This window comes from Lissotriton helveticus, chromosome 4_1 (genome assembly GCF_964261635.1).
Source record: "Lissotriton helveticus chromosome 4_1, aLisHel1.1, whole genome shotgun sequence".
In the NCBI taxonomy this organism is placed as follows: Eukaryota; Metazoa; Chordata; class Amphibia; order Caudata; family Salamandridae; genus Lissotriton; species Lissotriton helveticus.
In genome coordinates this window covers 103,465,956-103,491,389 of record NC_136063.1, presented here as the reverse complement: position 1 = coordinate 103,491,389, position 25,434 = coordinate 103,465,956, and the positions used below count along the sequence as shown (strand labels likewise).

The following is a 25,434-nucleotide window of genomic DNA, read 5'->3' as shown; positions in this document are numbered from 1 at the left end:
AAGACTTGGAAGACTCTTCCAGTCTACTGGCCTTTGGGCTGGGGAGAGGGGAGGGCTTGTGTAGGAAAGTGGGGTTCTGTTGCAGTAACCCCCAACTTTTTTCCAGACTACTGATACACTTTTGACTTGATGTGCCCTGGGTCCTTGCCAGTCAGGTTCCCAGGGCCTGTATTCTTTCCCCAAAACTAACCCAATTGGCATCTCTGGCCACAGATCAGCCCCTGCTAAATGGCACCACATGTACCCAGGGCACTGTGAACAGGGAAGACCTCTAAGGGCTGCAGCACTTATTGTGCCACCCTTAGAGACCATGTACCTTTACACACACACACACTGCCTTTGCAGGCTGCGTGTTTTGGTACAGAACAAAGTGAAGAGTCGATTTGGCACACATCCCTGTGTGCCTTGCCTGTAACACACTGCCCTTGCATAGATCAGTCACCCCTCTAGCTGGGCGCCCTATACCAGTGATGAGGGTACTGGTGCATGAGCCCTCTAACCCTGAAGTGTCCAATTCCATTCTTAGGTATTGTAAGTGCAGTGCTGCCATTAAGAGTATATGGTGCTGGGAGCTTGTCATTACGAACTCCACAGCACCATAATGGCTACACTGAAAACTGAGAAGTTTGGTATCAAACTTCTCAGCACATTAAACCCACACTGATGCCAGTGTGAGATTTAATAAAAAATGCACACACAGGGCATCTTAGAGATGCTCCCTGAAAAACAACCAGCCTCTGGTGGGTTTCCTGACTGGTACACACCAGCCTGCCACTACGAAACATGTTTGCCGACCACTAGGGTAGGAGCCTTTGCTCCCTGAGCCCAAAAACAGAGTCTTTCCTGGGTGGAGGTGCTCACACCTCCCCCAGGCCAGGAAGAGCCATCTGTGGCAGGAGAGCTTCAAAGACCTGGCAGCCTTTGTAATGTGACCCACAGTCTCTCCTGCTAGCAGGAGCAGGCCCCCTTCATGCCTCCCCTCCTTTTCGGCGGGAAGACAGGCAGGAAAAACTAGCCAGCCCAGAAGGTGTGCCCACCTCTGTCAACTCCACCCCTCAGGTGGGGGAGGCGAGGTAAGCCCTCTCTTCAGTACCCGCCATCTTGCAGATGGCAGGCACTCCCCACTCAGGATTAGGGATTGTGCCCACTCCCCCACGTGGGGTGAGCACACCAAGGGTGTACTCACCCTAAGGTCAGTAGCCCATTGGCTACTGACCTCTAGACCCCTAAACACCCCTAAATACAGTATTTAGGGGGCAGCCCTGAACCAAGAAAGCAGATTCCCACAACCTAAGAAGAAAAAGGACGAAAGAAGATGCCCAACAGAGAAGACTGCAGGGAACAACTGACTTTGCCCCAGCCCTACCGGCCCGTCTGCAGTTTCCAGAGATCCTGCACCAAAAATCATCTTGTCCATGTAGCCAACGACCACCAGAACCCCAGGGAGGATTGATTGCCTTCAACAAAGACCGGATCCCCTGCGCACAGCAGCTCTGTTCAAAAGAAACACCAAAAAAAGACTCCGTGCCTGCTGAGGAAAAAGAAGCCCGACGCCTGGAACCACTACTGCAACCGTCACCTACAGCCCGAGTTCAAGTGGCACACTGGTCCCTGCGATGTCCCCCAGCGCTCCAGAGTCCTATAACTCTGTGGGTTGACCCCTCCAGGACTCCCCGACGTCGTCTGCAGCCTCTGCACTGGGACCCCCCCCAACCGCGAGTGGCCCGGTAAGGTGAAATCCAACCTTAAAAGACACCGCTGCATCCAGCCGCGCTGCGACCTGGAGAAGAGAACCTGAGGTGCACCTATGTCCCAGAGCCCTCCAACTTATCTGCCCAGCTGTTGGTTCATCCTGGATGTCTTCCTGGACCAAGCCTGCAGCTGAAATCCAAAACCGAAAATCCCCCTTGAAAACAACAGGGCACCCGACGCCAAACCAGCACCCTGCACCCATCTGCCCCTGTGCCACTGCGGGTGTAACTAGAGTGCATCCTTGACCCTGGGGGACCCCTGAGTCAACTCCCAGAACCTCAACTCCCACTACCAGATACTTACCTAAAAAACAAAAACACTATTTTCCTCCATAGGATAACATTGACTGTTTTTCTTGGAAAGTTTCTAAGTGAGGGGTTTGAAAACCTAAAGAAATTATTTTAAATTGTACTATTTAACCAAAACGATTTTACTTACCTGTTTATAGTGAATGTCCCAGAGTAGTATCTAGGTATACTACTTGAGTAAGAAAAGTAATCTAAAAAGTAACTTACCTGGTATTTTACTGAAAAGCCCATTCAAATCTATGTACTGTATTTACAAAGTATGGCATTTCTCTGCAACCATCCTGTAAGTCAAAACAAAGTGCATATACAATTACACTTCAAACTATTTACAAACTGCATTACTACTGTAAAGTATTTGTTACTTACCTGTGCCAGGCTTGCTTGGTTCTAGAAAATAAAATAACTAAAAGAATATTTTTATACAAACACAATTGGTCTGAAGTTCAGTCTTTGAGTGTGTGAATTCATTTGCTGACTGACTGTGTACAACAAATGCTTAACACTGTCCTCTGATACTGCCTTACTGCTCGCCCACACTACCACAAATAGAGAGTGAGGTGCTATTTAACTTTACCTCTGCCTACCTCTGGGGTTCCACTGGACTCTGTGCACACTATACCTCACTTTGGTATAGTTTATAACGAGCCAGCTTCCTACAACTTTTCACTGATACCCCTGATTCCAGTAGATATCATCAACCTGTTTTACTCAGGAACCAGAATGATCTTGAGAGCTCCAAAGTGACCCAACAGTGGTGGCTCACAAATTTGCTGTACATGTCGGAACAACCACACATGAGGCTGCTAAGCAAACACAACCTTGTTATGAAGTTCAGAGGTCAGATAGTCCATCTCAACCTTTCATCTTTGAGTTTCACAACCTCATTCCTGACCTCGTCTAATAGGGACACGAGTCTTCCACAAGATTGTATGGACATTCTAAACGAGGCTGAATGTCCATCCACGAGCCTCAAACTCAAATGGAAGGGATTTTCCATCTGGTGTTCTGACAAGAATGTCGACTCAACCTCCTGCCAAGGGGAAGCTTTCCTTCTATACTTGCTTCATTTTGCTAAATCTGGTTTATGATTTTCTTCTATTAATGACCATTTTAAAGTTAGTACTGGTTAAGTACTTCTTTGAAGGTATTAAAAGTGTTATTTCCCCGATATGTTACCCATATCGCTCCTGGGAGTTAAAAATTGTGCTTTTATGTATAATGGTTTCTCCATTTTAACCTATCCATAAAGCCTTATTACACCTCCCTTGGAAAACTGTCTTTCTTATAGTATTACATCAGCATGTAGTCTTTGCGAGATTCAAGCTTTATGTCCTCATGAACCAAACGCTATATAATAGTCATGAGAACTCATCTGAAATTCTTACCCAAAGTAGTTCCAGATTTTCATATTAATCAAACTATTAATCTGCTGACATTCTTTCAGAACCCTTCTTCTCCAGCAGAAAGATCTCTCCACAGTTTAGATGTGAGAAGAGTCCTAGAAGTTTAAATGGACAAAGCTAAACGTATACGCAAGTCAGGACAAATGTTCATGAATTATGGCCCATATTAGGTCAGCCACTTCTAAACAACCTATATCCAGATGGATAGTTTCTTGCATTCTGTTATGTTATCAAATTTGCAAACAAGCCCCTGGCCATAAACCAACAGCCTATTCCACCAGAGGTAAAGCTGTGACAGCTTCTGTAATGATGAATATTCCTATTGTAGAAATATGCAAAGCATCCACATGGCAGTCTGTTCACACCTTTACAAGACATTGTTGTTGCAGATACTAGAACACAGGCTCAATTAGGGCAAGGCTCCTTGAGGAATCTCTCTGCTTAGCTACTAATGTTGGTCCTCTTTTTTCCCTTCCCCTGCCCTTTTTATGGATGGGTTGTTATTCTATTCAATGCTTATGATTATCAATGAATATCCCCTGAGAGTGAAGGAATGGCTTGTTACCATTAATCCTAGTTCTCTATCAGTGGAATCTCCATTGAAATCACAAGAAACCCAACCTCTTCCCCGGTGGAAGGCACAAAGGTAATAAACAGACGTTCTACTTTTCATTAGTCCTCCTCTATATCACTCTGTAAAAAGAACTAAGGTTATTGCCATCTGCGTGGCATGTCCGGATACTACTGGGCTGTGAGCCTTTATAGGTGCAGTATCAGTTGTCATATATACATACCTGCAGTCTATGAGTCTACATTGCCCTTTTCCTTCTCCTCCATTTCCTTTAAAGCATATTTGTGTATGAGAGTCTCAGGGGGAGAGTTATCTCGCATCTGGTTATTTTTCCTAGTTTTATTATTAATTTCACCTTTTTTAAAAGTGAATGAAAGCAATTGCCCATTACAGTCTATTTTTTACGCTGCAAAAAATGTAAAGAAGATGATATGTTGAAACTCTGCCTACCTGAAGTAAGGCAAAGATCTACACTTAAGAATGTATATTTCAAAGAAGCGATTTGGGATGAGGACAGTGCATGGCTGGTTCATGATTTAAATGGAGATTCTCCTGAGAGAGAACTAAGATCACAGGTAAGAAACTATTCCTTCCTCCCTACATAGAGCCATGCCCTCCGCTTCTGTCCGAAACACCAATTCTTGCCTGGATTTCTCAAGAGCAAAAGGCAAAGACTCTTTCCGCTTTATAGTTAAACCCTTTTGGTAGTGCAATATTCACAAACTTTGTGACTGTTTTACTCTTTTTGGGTCCCAGGCATAACCCCTGAAGGTAGCCCTTCACAGTCCCTCGGCTAGTGGTTACCCCTATCACTGCAGCCCAATCATTTTGTATAGCTTGAAAGTTCCACATCATAAGCTGAAAATTATCTGCGTCGTTTCCATACCCAGGGCAAATAGAAGAAGCCCCTGGGCATATAAAACTAATCTTGCTGAGGGGTGAGGTGCACTCTATGCAAGTTGTTCTCACCCTTTCAACTCCTGTGGACACCCGCTTAATCATTATTGTAATCTAAGTGAACCTCGCTGAATCAATATTGGAATCCAGGAACACCTACTAAGTCATTACTAGAAATCGGGGACCAAAATGATGGACTATTTAATTTAATTCATAATCTGTCTCTGTGTCGCTAATCCAATTCATCCAAATAGTCATTACATTTTTCCCTTTGGCTGTTAAGTTTCCCTGTTAATGCTATGTCCATATTTGCCGCTTCATCCAGGTGCTTGAGGGATTGTTCAACCTGGTTAGGACTCACCTTCAGCGCTATTTCTGCCCCTTCAGTGGTTTGAATACATACTCCTGATACAATTACTTTAAATGCTTCCCATTCTATGATCAAGGAGTAAGCTATACCTTCATTGAATCACCTACTTCAGTTCATCTCTAACCAATGGATCTTCTAACCATAGAGGCTGTAGCCTCCATGTGGGTATGTCTGTAGATAGGTCTGTATACAGCAGGACTGTGAAGCCATTGCTAATTAGCACAAAGTTATGTGCATGATTTCAGATCTCCAGGAAAGTGTCTGATGTCGCAGCCACCTTTATGAACCTATGCAGATTTTGAAACTACTAACAATATTTTATGAATATGTTAAATTCTCTTCCCAGGTATTCTTCAGTTCCAAAGTTCTGGGGTTGTTCGAATTGGTGGAAGGAGCAAAAATCCACTCATGGAGCAGTATTCCTTGAAGAAGATTCGGGCTCAGCGACTGCATCAAGTCTTACTTCCCTTCCAGAGAAGGCTCTTCTCTCAGGTATGAACCCCATGCAGCTTTAGTGAATAAATAGTCTATGCTACACTGCTCATCTGCAAATGAAGCGTACACGTCTCTTATCTGGCACAATTGCAGATTATGTGTTTTTCTACTCTGGCTCTATTGTAGAGTGCAGGCTTCTGGCACCATTACAGTGTTTACACCTTTCTGTGTGGGCTCAGCTCACAGTATACCCTTCTCTGCTATGGGCAGATACTATTCCACATTATATGCATTTATTAGTGTTAGTCTGTATAATTGGAAATGCTATGTATTTCCATTTTGTGTACATTGTGATAGAAAAGAAAACTCATCTTCTGCTAATCAGACAATAGTAATTTTGTTATGAGTATTGTGCTTGAGACATTATAGAAGGACTATGTTTTATAACTACAAACTACCTATAGCCCTTCCTTTGGGCTATGGTTCTATAGACATAAAAGAAGGATTATCCTGTGCATTGAAGAAGATATCTTTCCATATTATTAATAGCGCTTCTAGGCATAATTTAAACACTTAGGGGCATATTTATGAGAAAATGTTGGAGAGCAGATCTGCGCCAAATTTGAGAGCGCCAACATTTTCAAAAAGCAGGGATGTGCCATATTCACAAGAATACGGTGCAACCCTGTGTTTTTCCTAGCGATGGTGCTAAATTTAGCTGCGTAGAGCCAATTCAGGTATCCTTGCACCAGAGTGCAAGGGTGCCTGCATTGCAGGTAATGATTATTTATGTGCCAGTAGGTGTCCCTTCCTTTTCTTAAACAATCACTAATGGCGATTTGTTACTTCTATGTGTGCTGTAGATTTAATCGCCATACCTTGACCATCTCAAATGAGACAAGAGACATACATGCTGCATACCCTACTGACCAAGACAGATATACTTGGACACTGATGGTTCTCCAGTATTGGATCTTTTATACATTCACATGCTTGAATCATTCCCCGTGTCAAAGTGGGAGGCCCACCCTACCATAGTAAAGCAGTATGTAATAGTACTGTAGGCTATAATGGCAATCCAAAGTCACTTTATTAGCCTATATATGTCCTTTTAAAAAAGGACGAACTAAAAAACTGTAACTAATCAGGTGATAGCACCCTCTAAAACACTCCAAAAAGAGGCTGAGTCCTTCCAATTTTCTACCGTATGTCGTGTGAAGAGAGCCTCCCTGAGCTCTGCTCAGATTTTGCTGCTATATTTCAACTTTTCTGTTTCTACAATGTCAAAGTCTTCTAAGAAAGGCCTCTTCAGATACTGCAAGTACTGTGGGAAGAAGAGGCTGCATCTGGATGACCCACACAAAGACTGTCTCTATTACCTCCACTTTTCCTTCTAAGACATCAAGGGGGAGATTTACTAAGATTTTGCGCTGTGCTTGCATCACATAAGTGACGCAAAAATGCACGAAATCTTTTTTTACTCAAACTTGTTTCACGCTGGAAATAACGTAAAAGTAATCCAAAACCCTGCACAGCACTGCTCGCATTACTTTGCACTGTGGGGGTGTTCCCAAGGGTGGCGCCTGGGCGTTCCCATGCAACCACCCATGGTTTCTTACGCTAAACCCAGTAGATTGGATTTTAACGTGAGAAAACTGTGCCCTTTTAAACTAGACGCAAGGAAGGAGTAATGCTTTAATTTCTCCTTCCTTTTCTGACTTTGCATGCGTGCTGCACTGTACTTTCCCTCTTGTCTAGGCATAGTATTTTATACAGGAAGACTACCAATCCTGTACAAAACCTAGGCTAGACTCTCACACACACCCTAGCGCTATGGTGCCAAGGTGTGTGCATGGCAAACGACAGCTGTAATCAGTGTTGGCGCAAAGGAAAGGGGAAGAGAGAGTCATATCTTTAAAAATATGGTGCTCTCATGCTCCTTCCCTGTCTTGCAACTCAGTGCAGCCTTGCAGGAGGCTGTGCTGCGCTGTGTGGAGATTTGGTAAATCTCCCCCTTAGCGAGTAGAGCGGGAAGGCTACGTCTGTGGCTACAGAAGTTCAAATCCCAAAATTCCCAACAGTCCCGACAAAAGATCCTTTGACCATAGGGCTTCTAAGGAGAGTAGAAATACCTTGAAGACACACTGTAAAGAACCCCTAAGAAAGGAGAATATAAAGCTCATCTCCACAGGCGTGGCCTCCTCCCAACCTTCTACTCCGTCTGGGAAGAAATTGGAGCAAAAGCATTTTCCCTCTTCAGAACCATTGACATCGAGGATTAAAAATCCTGCCAGCACGACGTTGCCGATGACACAGTTGATGCTGGAATCAATGAGGATGACCACCATCTCCCCAGTCTAGTCGGCAAAACCAAAGTCGAATACGGCAGAGGGGGTTTTCATAATCTCATGGACTGAGCTGCAAAACGATTTCATCTGCCAACTTCTGTCAAGCAGTCAGACTGTTTTGTACACAATTTTAAAGAGTAAGCCAGAAAGTCTATAAGATCCATCTCCATTATAGATTATATCTGGGATGAGGGAATAAAAATAATGAAACATTTCACTACAGAAGCACCACTACCACCTCGCCTCGACAAGAAATACAACGCCACTGATGATTCCCATGCTTGCCTCATCAGTCATCCCAAGCCTCACTCTATCAACTTTCAAGCGGTGTAAAGGTGTTCCAAAAATCCCTCTGCACCAATCTCTCTACCGCAAGACAAGGATGGCAGGCACTTGAACAAATTAGGGAAGAGATTCTCCCTAATGTCTGCGATCACGGTCCTAGCAGCCAACTCACTAGCCATTTTGGGGTCCTTTGACCGCCAGATGTGGTCAGATGTCAGCAGTCAACTTGCTTTGATCCCTGAACATAAAAAGACAGAGGCAAAGAAAATATTACAGGAAGGGTAACACACTTTCTCAGAAATTATCGACTGTGCTCTTGACATCGCCTCCACAGGCTTTCGTCAGGAGCAGTGGTCTTAAGGTGACAAGGATGGCTTCAAGTTACCTCTTTTAGACCGGTGGTACAATCAAAGATACTAGATATGGCCTATAATGATGAGATTTTGTTTGGGAAGCATATCGATGATGCCTCATTAGCCATCAAAACAGACATGGACAACACCAGATCTCTTGGCACTCTCCAGTTCAAGAAGTTTGCCCTTTTGAGGAGCTTGAGGAAGAGTTTTCTCCACATTCAGGAGCAGCTACCAGTGACCCCAAAATGATCAGCCTCAGTCCCAGTTTAGACCTACCTACCATCAGGCCTACAGCCTTCCACCCTCATCGGCCTACCACAAGCATGCTGAAAGCAACCCCCCTCTACCCCACCCCCCAAGAGTCGCGACACAGGCTGCAAACAGTGACATGGACCAGGTACCGGCTACACCTGCTCCTTTCACCTGTGTGGTTGGGAATATCGCCAACTACCTCCAAAGGAAATAACATAGGACTAATAGGTGTGGGACCTAGTAACCTACGGACACACCCTAGAGCTTGTACACAGACCACCAAACAGATCTCCGAAAGGAGCGCATCCACCATGTTTTCACCTACAGATGGAAGAATGTTGGGGTGGGCGGTAAACCCTGCTCTGTGGGTGACGTTTGCAGAGTTTTGCCACTCTGTGCTCCTTTGCAGAGTGGCTAAGAAAGGGGATGGAGCCTTCAATGACGTCCCAGCAATCCCGCAATAGGGGATTTACTTGTGGCAACAATAGGGGTTCTTGCCCCCCAGCGACCCTCAGCAGCCAAGGGTACTTCATCCCCCAACCAGTGGTGCACCGTAAAGCCCCTTTGCCAAGTGGTTGAAAAATGGGTGGGGCTGCTGAGGAAGGCTCAGCAATCCCGCTGTGGGGGATTTACTTGTGGAAACATTAGGGGTTCTTGGTCTCCAATGACTCCCAGCAGCCATAGGGACTTCATACCACAACTAGTAGTGCGCCAGGAGGCCCCTTTGCAGAGTGGTTAAGAAACGGGCGGGCTCTGATGACATCTCAGCAATCCTGCTGCGGGGGACTTACTTGTGGTAACAATAGGGGTTCTTGGGCTGCAACGACCCTCAGCAGCCAAGGGGACTTCATCCCCCAACCAGAAGGGCGCCAGGAGGTCCCTTTGCAGAGTAGTTGAGAAAGTTGGTGGGGCCTCAGACGATGTCTCAGCAATCCCACAGTGAGGGACTTACTTGTGTCAACAATAGTGGTTCTTGGCCTCCAAAGACCCCCAGCAGCCAAGGGGACTTCATCCCCTAACCAGTAGTGCGCCAGGATACCCATTTGCAGAGTGGTTGAGAAAGGGGGCAGGACCTCCAACATCTCATACCCCGCTGTGGGGACTCACTTGTGACAACAATAGGGGTTATTGGTCCCCAACGACCTTCAGCAGCCAAGGGGACTTAAGCCCCCAACCAGTAGTGAGCCAGGAGGCCCCTTTGCAGCATGGTTGAGAAAGGGGGCGGGTCCTCCTCCGACATCTCAGCAATCCCCCAGTAGGAGACTTACTTGTGGCAACAATAGGGGTTCTTGGCCCCCAACATACCGCAGCAGCCAAGGGGACATCATACCCCAACCAGTAGTGCGCCAGGAGGCCCATTTGCAGAGTGGGTGAGAAAGGGGTTGGGGCCTCTGACGCCATCTCAGCAATCCCGCCGTGGGGGACTTGTATGTGCCAAGAATAAGAGTTATTGCCCCTAACTGCCATCAGCAGCCAAGGGGATTTCATACCCAACCATTAGTGTGCCAGGAGGCCCCTTTGCAGAGAGGTTGAGAAAGGGGATGGGGCCTCTGACGATGTCTCAGCAATCCTGCTGTGGGGGACTTACTTGTGGCACCATTGAGGGTCCTTGGCCCCCAGCAACCCTCAGCAGCCAAGCGGACTTCATCCACCAACCAGTAGTGCACCGTACTTGCATGTGGCAACAATAGGAGTTATTGCCCCTAACTGCCAAGGGGACTTCATACCCAAACATTAGTGTGCCAGGAGGCCCCTTTGCAGAGAGGTTGAGAAAGGGGGTGGGGTCTCCGACGACAGCTCAGTAACCCTGCTGTGGGGGACTTACTTGTGGAAACAACAGGGGTTCTTGGTCTCCAACGACTCCCAGCAGCCAAACGGACTTCATCCCCCAACCAGTAGTGAACTAGGAGTCCGCTTTGCAGAATGGTTAAGGAAAAGAGCGGGCATCCGATCTCAGCAATCCCGCTTGACCCCCAACAACCCTCAGCATCCAAGGGGACTTAATCTCCCAAGCAGTATGTAGTAATAAAGACATGCAGAAAATCAGGTAAGTAGAAGTCGTTTATTGATGGCTACACAGTAGACAGGCACCTCCTCAGCCAACACCAGCCGTTGTCTGAATCAGCCCGTACTTCAAACAATACATTCTACAACTTGACATCATCCCATATAAACACTAGAATCTCTGTGAGAGAATGGTGCCAAGAAACAGCCTTGACTACATTCTACTCCCAGTACTACATATCCTTCCTCCTTCTTAAACAAAAATAAAGGAAAATAAACATTGCAAAACACAAACTAAAACAATACAAAATGCAGAGTACATACACAACTATTAGCTACGCTGTGGAGGACTTACATTGGCAACAATAAGTGTTCTTGGCCCTCAACGACCCCTCAGCAGCTAAGGAGACTTGATTCCCCTAATCAGTAGTGCACCAGGAGGCCCCTCTGCAAAGTGGTTGAGAAAGGGGAGAAGCCTCCAACAACATCTCAGCAATCCCGCTGTGTTGGACTTCCATATGGCAACAATAGTGGTTCTTGGCCCCAACGACCCTCAATATCCAAGGGGACTTCATCCCCCAACCAGTAGTATGCCAGGATGCCCCTTTTCAGAGTGGTTGAGAAAGGGGATGGGGCCTCAGACGAGGTCGCAGCAATCCTGCTAAGGGGGACTTACTTGTGGCAAAAAATATTGGTTCTTGGCCTCCAATGACCCACAGCAGCCATGGGGCTTTATCCTCCACCCAATAGTGTGCCAGGAGGCCCTTTGAAAAGTGATTGAGAAAGGGGTGGAGCCTTCAATGATGTCTCAGTAATCCCTCTGTGTGGGACTTACATATGGCAACAATAGGGGTTCTTGACCCCAACGGCCATCAACATCCAAGGGGACTTCATCCCCCAAACAGTAGTTTGCCAGGACACCCCTTTGTAGAGCGGTTGAGAAAGGGGGCGGGCCTCAGACGAGGTCTCAGTAATCCGGCTGTGGGGGACTTACCTGTGGCAAAAAATATTGGTTCTTGGCCCCCAATGACCAACAGCAGCCATGGGGTCTTTATCCTCCACCCAGTAGCATTTATTTATTTATTTTATTTTGAAAGTATTCTATGGCGCAAACATGACCACTGGGGGTATCAGAGCGCTCTACAATTTATACATGAAGAGGATACATGCAATCAAAACAGAAACCACAAGGCAGAAGATACAAAGTCATACAGATCAAAGGGAAGCTCATGACCATAGCAGCTGGGCCACACAACTGCCACTGTGACCTCAGAATCCACTTGAATAGCCAGTCAGAGGTGGAAATTTCTTCATCAAGAGCACTTTGACTTCATTTTTGAAGAGGACAATGGAAGGGTTCACCCTGACTTCAGGGGGGAGGGAGTTCCAAATCATCGGTGCTATACCGGAGAAGGCTCGATTATAGGTTTGTTTCTTCTTGAATTTTTGATGTTTGAGCAATAGGGTGCTGGAGCTTCTGGACGCTCTCTCGCCACATGAGAGCTCAATCAGGCAATCAGTCAGGTGTTTGTTAAGCGTGACTACCCTCCCGTAAGGGTCTTAAGGTGCTGGGGGGTCCCAGGTTCCAGTCCATCAAGGAGCGGGTCTGTCGAAGATCCCGGTTTTGAGGTTTCTTGCGAAGATGGGGAGCGATGGTATCCGTCTGAGGTGGAACGGAAGGTCATTCCAGGCTCTGGCCACGCGGAAGGAGAAGGAGCGGCCTCCCGATCTGGTCTTTCTGGTGCGGGGGACCACAGCGTAGGAGAGCTGGGCTGATCGCAGGGTCCTTTGGGGTGCGTGGAATTTGAGTCGGCTGTTCAGGTATGCTGGTCCGGTGTCCTGGAGGGCCTTGTGAGCGTGGGTTAACATCTTGAAGGTGAATCTAGCTTCAATGGGGAGCCAGTGGAGTGTGTGCAGGTGCTGGGAGATGTGGCTTGGCAGGTCAAGGACCAGTCTTGCGGCGGAGTTTTGGATGTTCTGTAGCATGTGGGTGAGGTTTAGCCGTAGTTGAACATGCTGGTGATCAGGGCGAGAGGGACGGTCTTTCTGTGTTCAAGTGGATCCGTTTGAATGTCTTACTTAGGAGGCTGAGGGTGTGGAAGAAGGAGGACGATAAGGAGTTGATCTGGCGGTCCATTTTGAGCTTTGAGTCCAGGATGATTCCCAGGTTGCGTGCGTGGTCCCTGGGGGTGGGAGGGCTTCCGCGGGCGGGGGCCACCAAGTGTCATTCCAGGCATCGGGGTTTGAGCCCATGATGAGTACTTCCGTTTTGTTGATGTTTAGTTTAGGGGTGGGCAGCAAACTCCGTTTGCTCGCAAAACTTGCGTAATTTCAGCAGTTCCGCGTGGAAAGGGAAAATGTCGAAACTTCCGCAATCCGCGGCGAAACGGAATTCGGGGGCATGCATGAGGTAATTAAACCTCACCAGGAAGTGACCAGAAGGCTGCTTTCTCCTCATCTGCTGCTCTGATCGGTCTCTGACCCTTTATAATCAAGAGGCATGTGAACAGGAAGGGTAACAAAATAATGAGCTCACTGCTGCAATTGCACTGTGCACAGATGCACTTTGGAAGTGGAAGGCCGCCAAGATGTAGCATTAATCAGCCCAAAAAATTAGTGAGCACTGTCGAGGCTAGGCAGGTGTCTACAATTAGCTGTAGTCCTTGATGGAGGTCTTTGCATCCATGAGTTTCTCGAGCGCAATCCCCGTGTATTTCCTGTGACCAGGAGGCTGCTTTCCCCGAAACGGAATTCGGGGGCATGCATGAGGTAATTAAACCTCACCAGGAAGTGACCAGAAGGCTGCTTTCCCCTCATCTGCTGCTCTGATTGGTCTCTGACCCTTCATAATCAAGAGCCATGTGAACTCGCATAGAAGCCCCGCCCATTCGGCCCCGCCCCACACACATTAGCGGTATGCAGCATCTTCCCACCATTTCCCCACTATGATGGACAGCTCACTCAAGGGACTGCGGCAACTTTCGGGGCGGTGACAAAGTTACAGACATATATGGTCACTGGAGGGAGACAACTCTTCTGTCCCTTTACGCAGCTGTAGTGTAGGAAAAAGCACTATACATCTACCCAACCAGGTAGCACTTACTGATTAGCCAGTAAATTAGCCTGCATAGATTACAACAATGGGAGCAGCAAAATCTCCGCGAGCACGCGAAATTCGGCGTGTTCATGGAAATTTCATGCCGTTTTGCGGAAGTTTGCAGAAGGCTCCTCCACAAATTAAGCACACCCCTAGTTTAGTTGAAGGCAGCTGTTTTTCAACCATTTGGCGACTGGTTCTATGCCTTCTCGAAAGTTGTGTCAGGCGCTGTTGGGTTCGTTGGATAGGGAGAGGATGAGTTGGGAGTGACACAACGTGAGTCCGTAGGTTCTGATGATGGTGGCGAGCGGAGCCATATAGACATAGAAGAGCGTGGTGCTGAGGGAGGACCAATGGGGGACTCCGCAGGTGGTAGGTGTAGGGTCCGAGAGGAAAGGGGGGAGTCTGACCCTCTGCGTTCTGCCGGAGAGGAAGGGGCGGGTTCAGGCGAGGGCCTTGTCTTGGATCCCTGCGTCGTGGAGTCTACGTATTAGGGTGCGGTGAGAGACTGTGTCGAACGCTGCTGAGAGGTCGAGGAGGATGAGGGCTGCTGTTTCTCCTTTGTCCAGTAAAATACAGATGTCATCTGTTGCGGCGAGGAGGGCGGTTTTTGTACTGTGTTTTTTTCTGAAGCCGGATTGGGAGGAGTCGAGGATGTTGTGCTCTTAGATGAATGTGGCGAGATGGCTGTTGGTGGCTTTCTCAAGCTCCAGTTTCTGAGCCAGGTACAAAGGGGTATTGAAGTGAATGGCTTTGTTTGCTGTGTAGGCAATTTTTAATTGTATCCGAGCTTCATAAGGCAGCGAGTTCAAGGAACAAAGGCCAGGGGTGATATGGTTGTATTTTCTGGTGCCTTTTACAACCTAGCAGCTGAGTTGAGTGTAGCCCTAAGAGGAGCAGTCTTCACTCTAGGTAGGCTGCAAAGGGTTGGCTACAATAGACCAGCTTTTACAACACCAAGGCTTGCACTGCCACCTTTAGGTCATGAGCATGGAGGAGTTTCCTTAGAATGCTGAGTTGGAAGTTCGCTTCTTTGGAGATGGAGCTGATGTGCCTTTTCATGTTCAGACTTTTGTCTAACATAATTCCCAGAGAGGTTACAGAATCAACAAGGTGCGGCCTACTGTTAAGAGCAGTGAGATGATTCAACCATTGTTCAATGACCAGAGATTGCTTGTGTAGTGCGATAAGTAGGAATTCTGTTTTGAGAGAGTTTAACTTCAAGTGGTTGTGCGTCAGCCAGCTTTGAGTTTCCATTAGGACTGAATTGAGGGACCAGATGTCCTCAAGGGAGGCGATCTTCAAGTATAGTTGGGTGTCATCCGCATACATGTGATAGTGAATGCTGGATGATTTCAGAATTTCTGTCAAAGGCTCCATGAACTCGGTTAAAAAGCGTGGGTGAAAGCGCAGAACCCTGGGGGACCCCCAGCCTGACCTGCGAAGGATGCGAGAGGGACTGGTTCACCTTGAAGCTTTGGAATCTGTCATGAAGGAACTAGGAGAACCAGTTTAGTACAGGTACAGACAGCCCCATTCTATGTTCCAGAAGGTCAATTAGATTATCGTGTTTGATGGTGTCAAATGCTGACGAAAGGTCGAGAAGCATCAGAAGGCAAGATTAATTTTGATCCAACATTCTTAGCCCATCATCGACAATGTGAGGTAACGCTGATTCTGTATTATGACCCGGGCGAAAACCAGATTGACACTGGTCCAGGAGTTGGGAGTGATCAATGTGGTTGCAGAGTTGGGCCAGAACAAATCTCTCCAGGAGCTTTGCCGGCATGGGTATGTTAGAGATTGGGCGAAAGTTGTGAAGGTCCGTGTGATCTGCAGATGATTTCTTTAGCATCGGGGTAACTTGACCCGGTTTTAGGCAATCCGGAATAGCACTTTGCGGCAGTGATGCATTGACGATCTTAGTCCAAAGAGGGAGTAGGGAGGTTCTAACTTCGGAGAAGAGGTTCACTTGCAGGGGGTCGTTGTAGTGATTAGACCGTGTCAGAGTAGCCAGCGTTTTGCGTATGGTGCTTTCATCCAAGGATTGGAACACACTCCAGGATGCGTTGTTTTTGGGGGAGGGTGGGTTGCACTTGGACCGTGACAAGCAACCCAGTGGGTGGGAGGGTGTTCAGCAGCCTGAAGGACAGTTGTTCGAGTGCAGAGGGTAGTTCAGCTTCGATCTTAGAATTCTTATCAGTGAAGAAGTCAGCAAATTCATCGCAATTCAGTAGGGGCACTCAAACCTGTGGCGATGGATTAGGCTAACTGTTTACTTGGGACTTGGTGAGTTCGAACAGTTTTCTGGAATGTTTTTTTGCTTGCTCTAGTTGATTTCTGAAGAGGGTGGCCTTTGAGCATCTGATGCGTTTGTTGTAGATGCTTCTTAAGGATCTTAGATGTTAGAGATGTTCAAGGAAGGGAAATGCTAACCACAGTCTTTCAGCAAGTCTTAGATTCCTTCTCTCGGAATTAAGACTGTCATTAAACCAGGGTTTGGAGAGTTTGGAGGACAGTCTTTTAAGCTGTAGAGGCGCAACCTAGTCTAAAACATTGGTCATTGAGCACTTAGAATGGGCCGTAAGGTCATGTACATCCTACATGTTCATGGGAGGGGGCAGGATGTCATCGCAGAGCGCATTCAGATTGTGCAAGTTGATCTTCCGTAGGCATCTTTTCAGTTGTTTGGGGTTCTTTAGCTGGGCTCTACTAGCTCTAGCTGAGGAAGGTGATGCAGTAGTAGTCGGTCCAATCACATGGGAGGATTGAATCCAAACGGATGGAGTTGGGCTCCTTTAATATGAGTAGGGCGGTCACAGATTTGGATTAGATTGAAGTCCAGTAGGAAGGTTTTAAGGCTATTGACCACCTCATCATTCACATCGTTCCAATGCAGGGTATAATCTCCCAGGAAAATCTGAGTGCCACGGAAATCAGCGTTCGCCGAGATAATGGCCATGATCTGTTCAGTGAAGGGAAGGTTGTCTCGAGGTGGGTGGTAGAACGTGTGCAGTTTGCATGGATGATTGTTGCTACCAGCCACTTCAATGCATAGGTATTCACTGGATGGCAGGAGGTCCGAATGTAGTGCTTTCACAATTAGAATGGAGAAGTGTGGCTCACTGGTTAGAGGAGGCAGACCTGGAAGCAGAGGTCAGCCCGGGACCAGGGTTCAATTCCCGGCTCGGCGGGGTCTTGAGTCCTAAAATGTCCATGGACTCGACAATTCTCGCTCCGGTGCCTACTCGATTCACGGGTTCACACTCTGCGACTCTGGGCAATAGCTTGCTTAATCTCCACAACGGCCCCTCGCGGCGGGATGCCTGGCTTTCACCTTGCGGATACCCTGCCGGGGTTATCTCACAGGGGAATACCAGGACGGGTTCCCTAAGCAAGCGCTTAGAAACCGCTTGGTGATTTGCGCTATATAAATTCCTGTACATTTACATTTACATTTACAATTAGGTTGCTACGATGTAAGCAGGCAATGCCTGCACCCTGACCACTTGCACCATCCAACTGAATGATATCATAGTTGGGAGGCACTAAAATGTCCATAATGGGAGCAGCTGAGTCATTTAACCATGTTTCAGTCAGCATTACAAGGTCCATGTTCTGTGCAAGGATGAGGTTGGCAATGTCTGCCGCAGGTTTCACTGCCAATCTACAGTTTAGGATCACACATTTGAGCCTCGTGCTGGCGTCAATTGGTGCTGATAATGTAGTGGTGAACTTCGTGAGGTTATTCTCATTTAACGCTCTAATGTTTAGCCGAGGCTCCCTGAAGGGATCAGTGGTGAGTAATTACATTTGTTGCAAGTTGGATATGTTGGAGGAATGTGCAGGATCATAGGAAAGTAGGGGAGAATGGATATCCCTATCTGACAGTGAGGGTCGACATCTGAATGGCCGAGAAAGGTCGTTAGGAAGAGGAGTGGAGCCCAACTATGACGTGAGTGGGTGGTGTAGGCCGGTGCCGACTATTTGTGGGGGAGGAAGAGCGCAAGGTACACACTTTAGATGAGAGCGAGCAGAGATGGTGTTTGGTCATAGTAACGCAGCTAAGCCTGGAGTTGGCAGCCAGTTCTGCAGAGATAGGTTACGTACCTCTGACTTAAGTTCTAAGAGGCAGAGTGAGATCTCATTAAGTCTATATTCCACTAAGGTGTGGGAATGGGATTGGGAGGCTAGGATCTGTGAACTCTGCGCTGGTAGAGGGCTAGTAAAAGCAGGGGACAGTAGGGCAGGTGGCGAATGTATGTGCTCAAAGGGGAGGGATTCCAGGAATTGGAGCTGGGTGTTCGGAGGGTTGGGTAAGATAAGGGAGGCAGGGTGTGACGGATAATGACCTCAGATGCCAGGGGGAGCAGGCTGGGATTAAGGGCTGTGCTGGGGGAAGGGATAATGGGGAGAATCGGGTCAATGCTGTGAGCTGTGGAGCTAGGGGAGATAGAGCAGGCTATCCTAGAGGAGGGGGTAGCAAGCCTAGTAGTATTCTGACTATACTGTCGCAGATCAATCTCATCGGTCATTGACGGAGAATTATACTTATCGGTAGAGGTAGTTAAAGGGGGGCCCTTCAGAGCTCAGGTAGGGACAGCAGAGCGTGCTAAAGGGGTATGGGATAGATTTTGTGGAGACTGAGGGACCATATGTTACGTTATGTTATTTTATTACATAACGCGCACAGATACTCAGGAGTGTCCTGGCGTGGAACTAAGAGGGGTGGGAGACTGAGGTGAACAAATAAATAAGTTTTCAGGTTCTTTTAAAAAAACAATGGATCCTTGATGTTCCGAAGAGCAAAGGGAAGGGCGTTCCATGCCACAGCAGTTTTCCGGGCGAGAGAGCTGCCACACAACCTCTGGCATTTAAAGCGGGGAACCTGGGCAAGAAGTTGAGACGAAGCGCACAGTTGTCTCAGATGGGCACAGAAGGAGAAGCGTTTTTGCAGGTAGGTAGGGTATTTGGCTGTGGAGAGCGCGATGGGCAATGACAAATGATTTAAACGTAACCCTTACTGCCACGGGCAGCCAGTGCAATGAACAATGGTGTTGTCTCACCAGGGCCGGACTGGGAACCAAAACCGGCCCTGGCAAAGTGCTCGGCCGGCCCCCCCGCCCCCCGGGCGGGAGGGGGGCGAGCGCTTTGCCAGGGCCGGTTTTCAGCCGATTTTGTTACAGGGCCGATTTTGCAGCTATGCTGCAAAAACGGCTCTGCAACAAAAACGGCCCCCAGGGCCCAAAAACGGCCCCCACCCTTGCGGCCGACCGGGGGATTGCCCGGTGCCCACAACGGCCAGTCCGGGCCTGTGTCTCACACTACGTCTGGAGGGAATGCCAAGGAGAAGTCTGGCTGCCTCTTTTTGGACCACCTGAAGCTTCTTCAGGGATTTCCACATAGAGAGCCTTCGCGTAGTCCAACCGAGATAAAATAAGAGCGCGAATTACTCTCTCTTTCGCATCCCTAGGCAGTAGAGGGAGAAACTTCTTTATGGTTTTAAAAAGACCGAAAGAGTTGCCAGCTAGCTTCTTAACCTGGGTAAGGAAGGAAAGGTTCTCTTGAAACCACACCCCCAAGTTCTTGGCGGGATTCCCAAGTGAGGTTGGCAAGGGGAACTCGGGTGGCCAGAGAGTATCCCTAAACTTAGGTGGAAATTGCCCGAAGAGGAGATTCTCGGACTTCTCTTTCTTACATTTAAGCTGCGCGGAAGCAACCCATTTAAAAACAGAAGACAGACAGTGGTTCGCAGAAGAGACAAAGTGGCAGATTTACAAGAAAGTGACGCATCTGTAGAGATGCGTCACTTCCCAGCGCCACCATGCAAAACCCTATATTTACAACAAGGGGTGGTGATGGACAGAGTCTCTGAATTAAGCAGAATACTCTCACCCAGTCAAGAGATCAGGGCTAAATCCAACACCGTTTTTTAGCTCATTGCACCATCCCAGTTTCAGAACCTGGCTGTATGCAAATTAGTCTGTCCCTGGCCCAGTGCATCATGGGAACAGGGCAGACCAGACTACAAAAGCCAATTCTTACACTGGGAAGGAAACAAGCTTCCGGGGACCGGTTTCTGGCATTTCAGCCGTCTTCGGCCCGGCTTGCTTGAATCCTGATGGTGCAATGAGCAAGGGACTCACATCTGAGTATACCCTTCCACGCTTAGGGTGGACAAAAATATTTACAACAAGGGGTGGTGATGGACAGAGTCTCTGAATTAAGCAGAATACTCTCACCCAGTCAAGAGATCAGGGCTAAATCCAACACCGTTTTTTAGCTCATTGCACCATCCCAGTTTCAGAACCTGGCTGTATGCAAATTAGTCTGTCCCTGGCCCAGTGCATCATGGGAACAGGGCAGACCAGACTACAAAAGCCAATTCTTACACTGGGAAGGAAACAAGCTTCCGGGGACCGGTTTCTGGCATTTCAGCCGTCTTCGGCCCGGCTTGCTTGAATCCTGATGGTGCAATGAGCAAGGGACTCACATCTGAGTATACCCTTCCACGCTTAGGGTGGACAAAAATATTTACAACAAGGGGTGGTGATGGACAGAGTCTCTGAATTAAGCAGAATACTCTCACCCAGTCAAGAGATCAGGGCTAAATCCAACACCGTTTTTTAGCTCATTGCACCATCCCAGTTTCAGAACCTGGCTGTATGCAAATTAGTCTGTCCCTGGCCCAGTGCATCATGGGAACAGGGCAGACCAGACTACAAAAGCCAATTCTTACACTGGGAAGGAAACAAGCTTCCGGGGACCGGTTTCTGGCATTTCAGCCGTCTTCGGCCCGGCTTGCTTGAATCCTGATGGTGCAATGAGCAAGGGACTCACATCTGAGTATACCCTTCCACGCTTAGGGTGGACAAAAATATTTACAACAAGGGGTGGTGATGGACAGAGTCTCTAAATTAAGCAGCATACTCTCACCCAGTCAAGAGATAGGGCTAAATCCAACACCGTTTTTTAGCTCATTGCACCATCCCAGTTTCAGAACCTGGCTGTATGCAAATTAGTCTGTCCCTGGCCCAGTGCATCATGGGAACAGGGCAGACCAGACTACAAAAGCCAATTCTTACACTGGGAAGGAAACAAGCTTCCGGGGACCGGTTTCTGGCATTTCAGCCGTCTTCGGCCCGGCTTGCTTGAATCCTGATGGTGCAATGAGCAAGGGACTCACATCTGAGTATACCCTTCCACGCTTAGGGTGGACAAAAATATTTACAACAAGGGGTGGTGATGGACAGAGTCTCTGAATTAAGCAGAATACTCTCACCCAGTCAAGAGATCAGGGCTAAATCCAACACCGTTTTTTAGCTCATTGCACCATCCCAGTTTCAGAACCTGGCTGTATGCAAATTAGTCTGTCCCTGGCCCAGTGCATCATGGGAACAGGGCAGACCAGACTACAAAAGCCAATTCTTACACTGGGAAGGAAACAAGCTTCCGGGGACCGGTTTCTGGCATTTCAGCTGTCTTCGGCCCGGCTTGCTTGAATCCTGATGGTGCAATGAGCAAGGGACTCACATCTGAGTATACCCTTCCACGCTTAGGGTGGACAAAAATATTTACAACAAGGGGTGGTGATGGACAGAGTCTCTGAATTAAGCAGAATACTCTCACCCAGTCAAGAGATCAGGGCTAAATCCAACACCATTTTTTAGCTCATTGCACCATCCCAGTTTCAGAACCTGGCTGTATGCAAATTAGTCTGTCCCTGGCCCAGTGCATCATGGGAACAGGGCAGACCAGACTACAAAAGCCAATTCTTACACTGGGAAGGAAACAAGCTTCCGGGGACCGGTTTCTGGCATTTCAGCCGTCTTCGGCCCGGCTTGCTTGAATCCTGATGGTGCAATGAGCAAGGGACTCACATCTGAGTATACCCTTCCACGCTTAGGGTGGACAAAAATATTTACAACAAGGGGTGGTGATGGACAGAGTCTCTAAATTAAGCAGAATACTCTCACCCAGTCAAGAGATCAGGGCTAAATCCAACACCGTTTTTTAGCTCATTGCACCATCCCAGTTTCAGAACCTGGCTGTATGCAAATTAGTCTGTCCCTTGCCCAGTGCATCATGGGAACAGGGCAGACCAGACTACAAAAGCCAATTCTTACACTGGGAAGGAAACAAGCTTCCGGGGACCGGTTTCTGACATTTCAGCCGTCTTCGGCCCGGCTTGCTTGAATCCTGATGGTGCAATGAGCAAGGGACTCACATCTGAGTATACCCTTCCACGCTTAGGGTGGACAAAAATATTTACAACAAGGGGTGGTGATGGACAGAGTCTCTGAATTAAGCAGAATACTCTCACCCAGTCAAGAGATCAGGGCTAAATCCAACACCGTTTTTTAGCTCATTGCACCATCCCAGTTTCAGAACCTGGCTGTATGCAAATTAGTCTGTCCCTGGCCCAGTGCATCATGGGAACAGGGCAGACCAGACTACAAAAGCCAATTCTTACACTGGGAAGGAAACAAGCTTCCGGGGACCGGTTTCTGGCATTTCAGCCGTCTTCGGCCCGGCTTGCTTGAATCCTGATGGTGCAATGAGCAAGGGACTCACATCTGAGTATACCCTTCCACGCTTAGGGTGGACAAAAATATTTACAACAAGGGGTGGTGATGGACAGAGTCTCTGAATTAAGCAGAATACTCTCACCCAGTCAAGAGATCAGGGCTAAATCCAACACCGTTTTTAGCTCATTGCACCATCCCAGTTTCAGAACCTGGCTGTATGCAAATTAGTCTGTCCCTGGCCCAGTGCATCATGGGAACAGGGCAGACCAGACTACAAAAGCCAATTCTTACACTGGGAAGGAAACAAGCTTCCGGGGACCGGTTTCTGGCATTTCAGCCGTCTTCGGCCCGGCCCTGCCAGAATGCGGTCCCCGGAAGCTTGTTTTCTTCCCAGTGTAAGAATTGGCTTTTGTAGTTTTGTTTGACCTGTTCCCATCATGCACTGGGACAGGAACAGACTAATTTGCATACAGCCAGGTTCTGAAACTGGGATGGTGCAATGAGCTAAAAAACGGTGTTGGATCTAGCCCTGATCTCTTGACTGGGTGAGAGTATTCTGCTTAATTCAGAGACTCTGTCCCTCACCACCCCTTGTTGTAAATAATTTTGTCCACCCTAAGCGTGGAAGGGTATACTCAGACATGAGTCCCTTGCTCATTGCACCATCAGGATTCAAGCAAGCCGGGCCGAAGACGGCTGTAATGCCAGAAACCGGTCCCCGGAAGCTTGTTTCCTTCCCAGTGTAAGAATTGGCTTTTGTAGTTTGGTTTGCCCTGTTCCCATCATGCACTGGGACAGGAACAGACTAATTTGCATACAGCCAGGTTCTGAAACTGGGATGGTGCAATGAGCTAAAAAACGGTGTTGGATCTAGCCCTGATCTCTTGACTGGGTGAGAGTATTCTGCTTAATTCAGAGACTCTGTCCCTCACCACCCCTTGTTGTAAATAATTTTGTCCACCCTAAGCGTGGAAGGGTATACTCAGACATGAGTCCCTTGCTCATTGCACCATCAGGATTCAAGCAAGCCGGGCCGAAGACGGCTGTAATGCCAGAAACCGGTCCCCGGAAGCTTGTTTCCTTCCCAGTGTAAGAATTGGCTTTTGTAGTTTGGTTTGCCCTGTTCCCATCATGCACTGGGACAGGAACAGACTAATTTGCATACAGCCAGGTTCTGAAACTGGGATGGTGCAATGAGCTAAAAAACGGTGTTGGATCTAGCCCTGATCTCTTGACTGGGTGAGAGTATTCTGCTTAATTCAGAGACTCTGTCCCTCACCACCCCTTGTTGTAAATAATTTTGTCCACCCTAAGCGTGGAAGGGTATACTCAGACATGAGTCCCTTGCTCATTGCACCATCAGGATTCAAGCAAGCCGTGCCGAAGACGGCTGTAATGCCAGAAACCGGTCCCCGGAAGCTTGTTTCCTTCCCAGTGTAAGAATTGGCTTTTGTAGTTTGGTTTGCCCTGTTCCCATCATGCACTGGGACAGGAACAGACTAATTTTCATACAGCCAGGTTCTGAAACTGGGATGGTGCAATGAGCTAAAAAACGGTGTTGGATCTAGCCCTGATCTCTTGACTGGGTGAGAGTATTCTGCTTAATTCAGAGACTCTGTCCCTCACCACCCCTTGTTGTAAATAATTTTGTCCACCCTAAGCGTGGAAGGGTATACTCAAACATGAGTCCCTTGCTCATTGCACCATCAGGATTCAAGCAAGCCGGGCCGAAGACGGCTGTAATGCCAGAAACCGGTCCCCGGAAGCTTGTTTCCTTCCCAGTGTAAGAATTGGCTTTTGTAGTTTGGTTTGCCCTGTTCCCATCATGCACTGGGACAGGAACAGACTAATTTGCATACAGCCAGGTTCTGAAACTGGGATGGTGCAATGAGCTAAAAAACGGTGTTGGATCTAGCCCTGATCTCTTGACTGGGTGAGAGTATTCTGCTTAATTCAGAGACTCTGTCCCTCACCACCCCTTGTTGTAAATAATTTTGTCCACCCTAAGCGTGGAAGGGTATACTCAGACATGAGTCCCTTGCTCATTGCACCATCAGGATTCAAGCAAGCCGGGCCGAAGACGGCTGTAATGCCAGAAACCGGTCCCCGGAAGCTTGTTTCCTTCCCAGTGTAAGAATTGGCTTTTGTAGTTTGGTTTGCCCTGTTCCCATCATGCACTGGGACAGGAACAGACTAATTTGCATACAGCCAGGTTCTGAAACTGGGATGGTGCAATGAGCTAAAAAACGGTGTTGGATCTAGCCCTGATCTCTTGACTGGGTGAGAGTATTCTGCTTAATTCAGAGACTCTGTCCCTCACCACCCCTTGTTGTAAATAACCATGCACAACCCTTGCGTCACCATGGATGCACTGTATTTACAATAAGGTGGACCATGGCGCAAGGATTGACAGATGCGTCAGAAATTCTGACGCATCTGTTGACAGAAAAGTCACGCATTGCTGGAGTTGTATCACAAGCACGACACAACTCCAGCAGTGCGTGTTGCGGTCTATTCCCAATACACTGCGTCACTCCTTACGCCTGCTTCAAGCAGGCGTAAGGTTTTGACGCAGTGGCATACTAAAAGTCACGCAGTGAAATCTTTTCACTGCATCACTTTTATGAGGATTAACTGCGCGGGAATGCCTACCCTGCATACATAATACCTGACGCAGACGCATCCCTAGATGCGTCACATTGTAAATGTGCAGCAACATTTATGGCACCGCCGCGTTACGAAACTGACGCAACGATGGCGCAAAAGGGACGCAAGGGGCTTGTAAATCTGCCCGAGTCCATATTTTTCTCCCATGTATAAAGGACCTG

At 47.8% G+C, this 25,434-nt stretch overlaps 1 protein-coding gene across 2 annotated transcripts in view; it reads left to right on the top strand.

The window, feature by feature from the left end:
* The window catches only part of LOC144828401 (NFX1-type zinc finger-containing protein 1-like), a 1,040,362-nt gene that overhangs the window by 626,335 nt on the left and 388,593 nt on the right, over positions 1-25,434 (top strand). For both annotated transcript variants that reach the window (XM_078686524.1, XM_078686523.1), the window contains exon 15: positions 5,648-5,793. In XM_078686524.1, the coding sequence (XP_078542650.1) occupies positions 5,648-5,793 (146 nt within the window). The remainder of the gene's footprint in view (positions 1-5,647; positions 5,794-25,434) is intronic.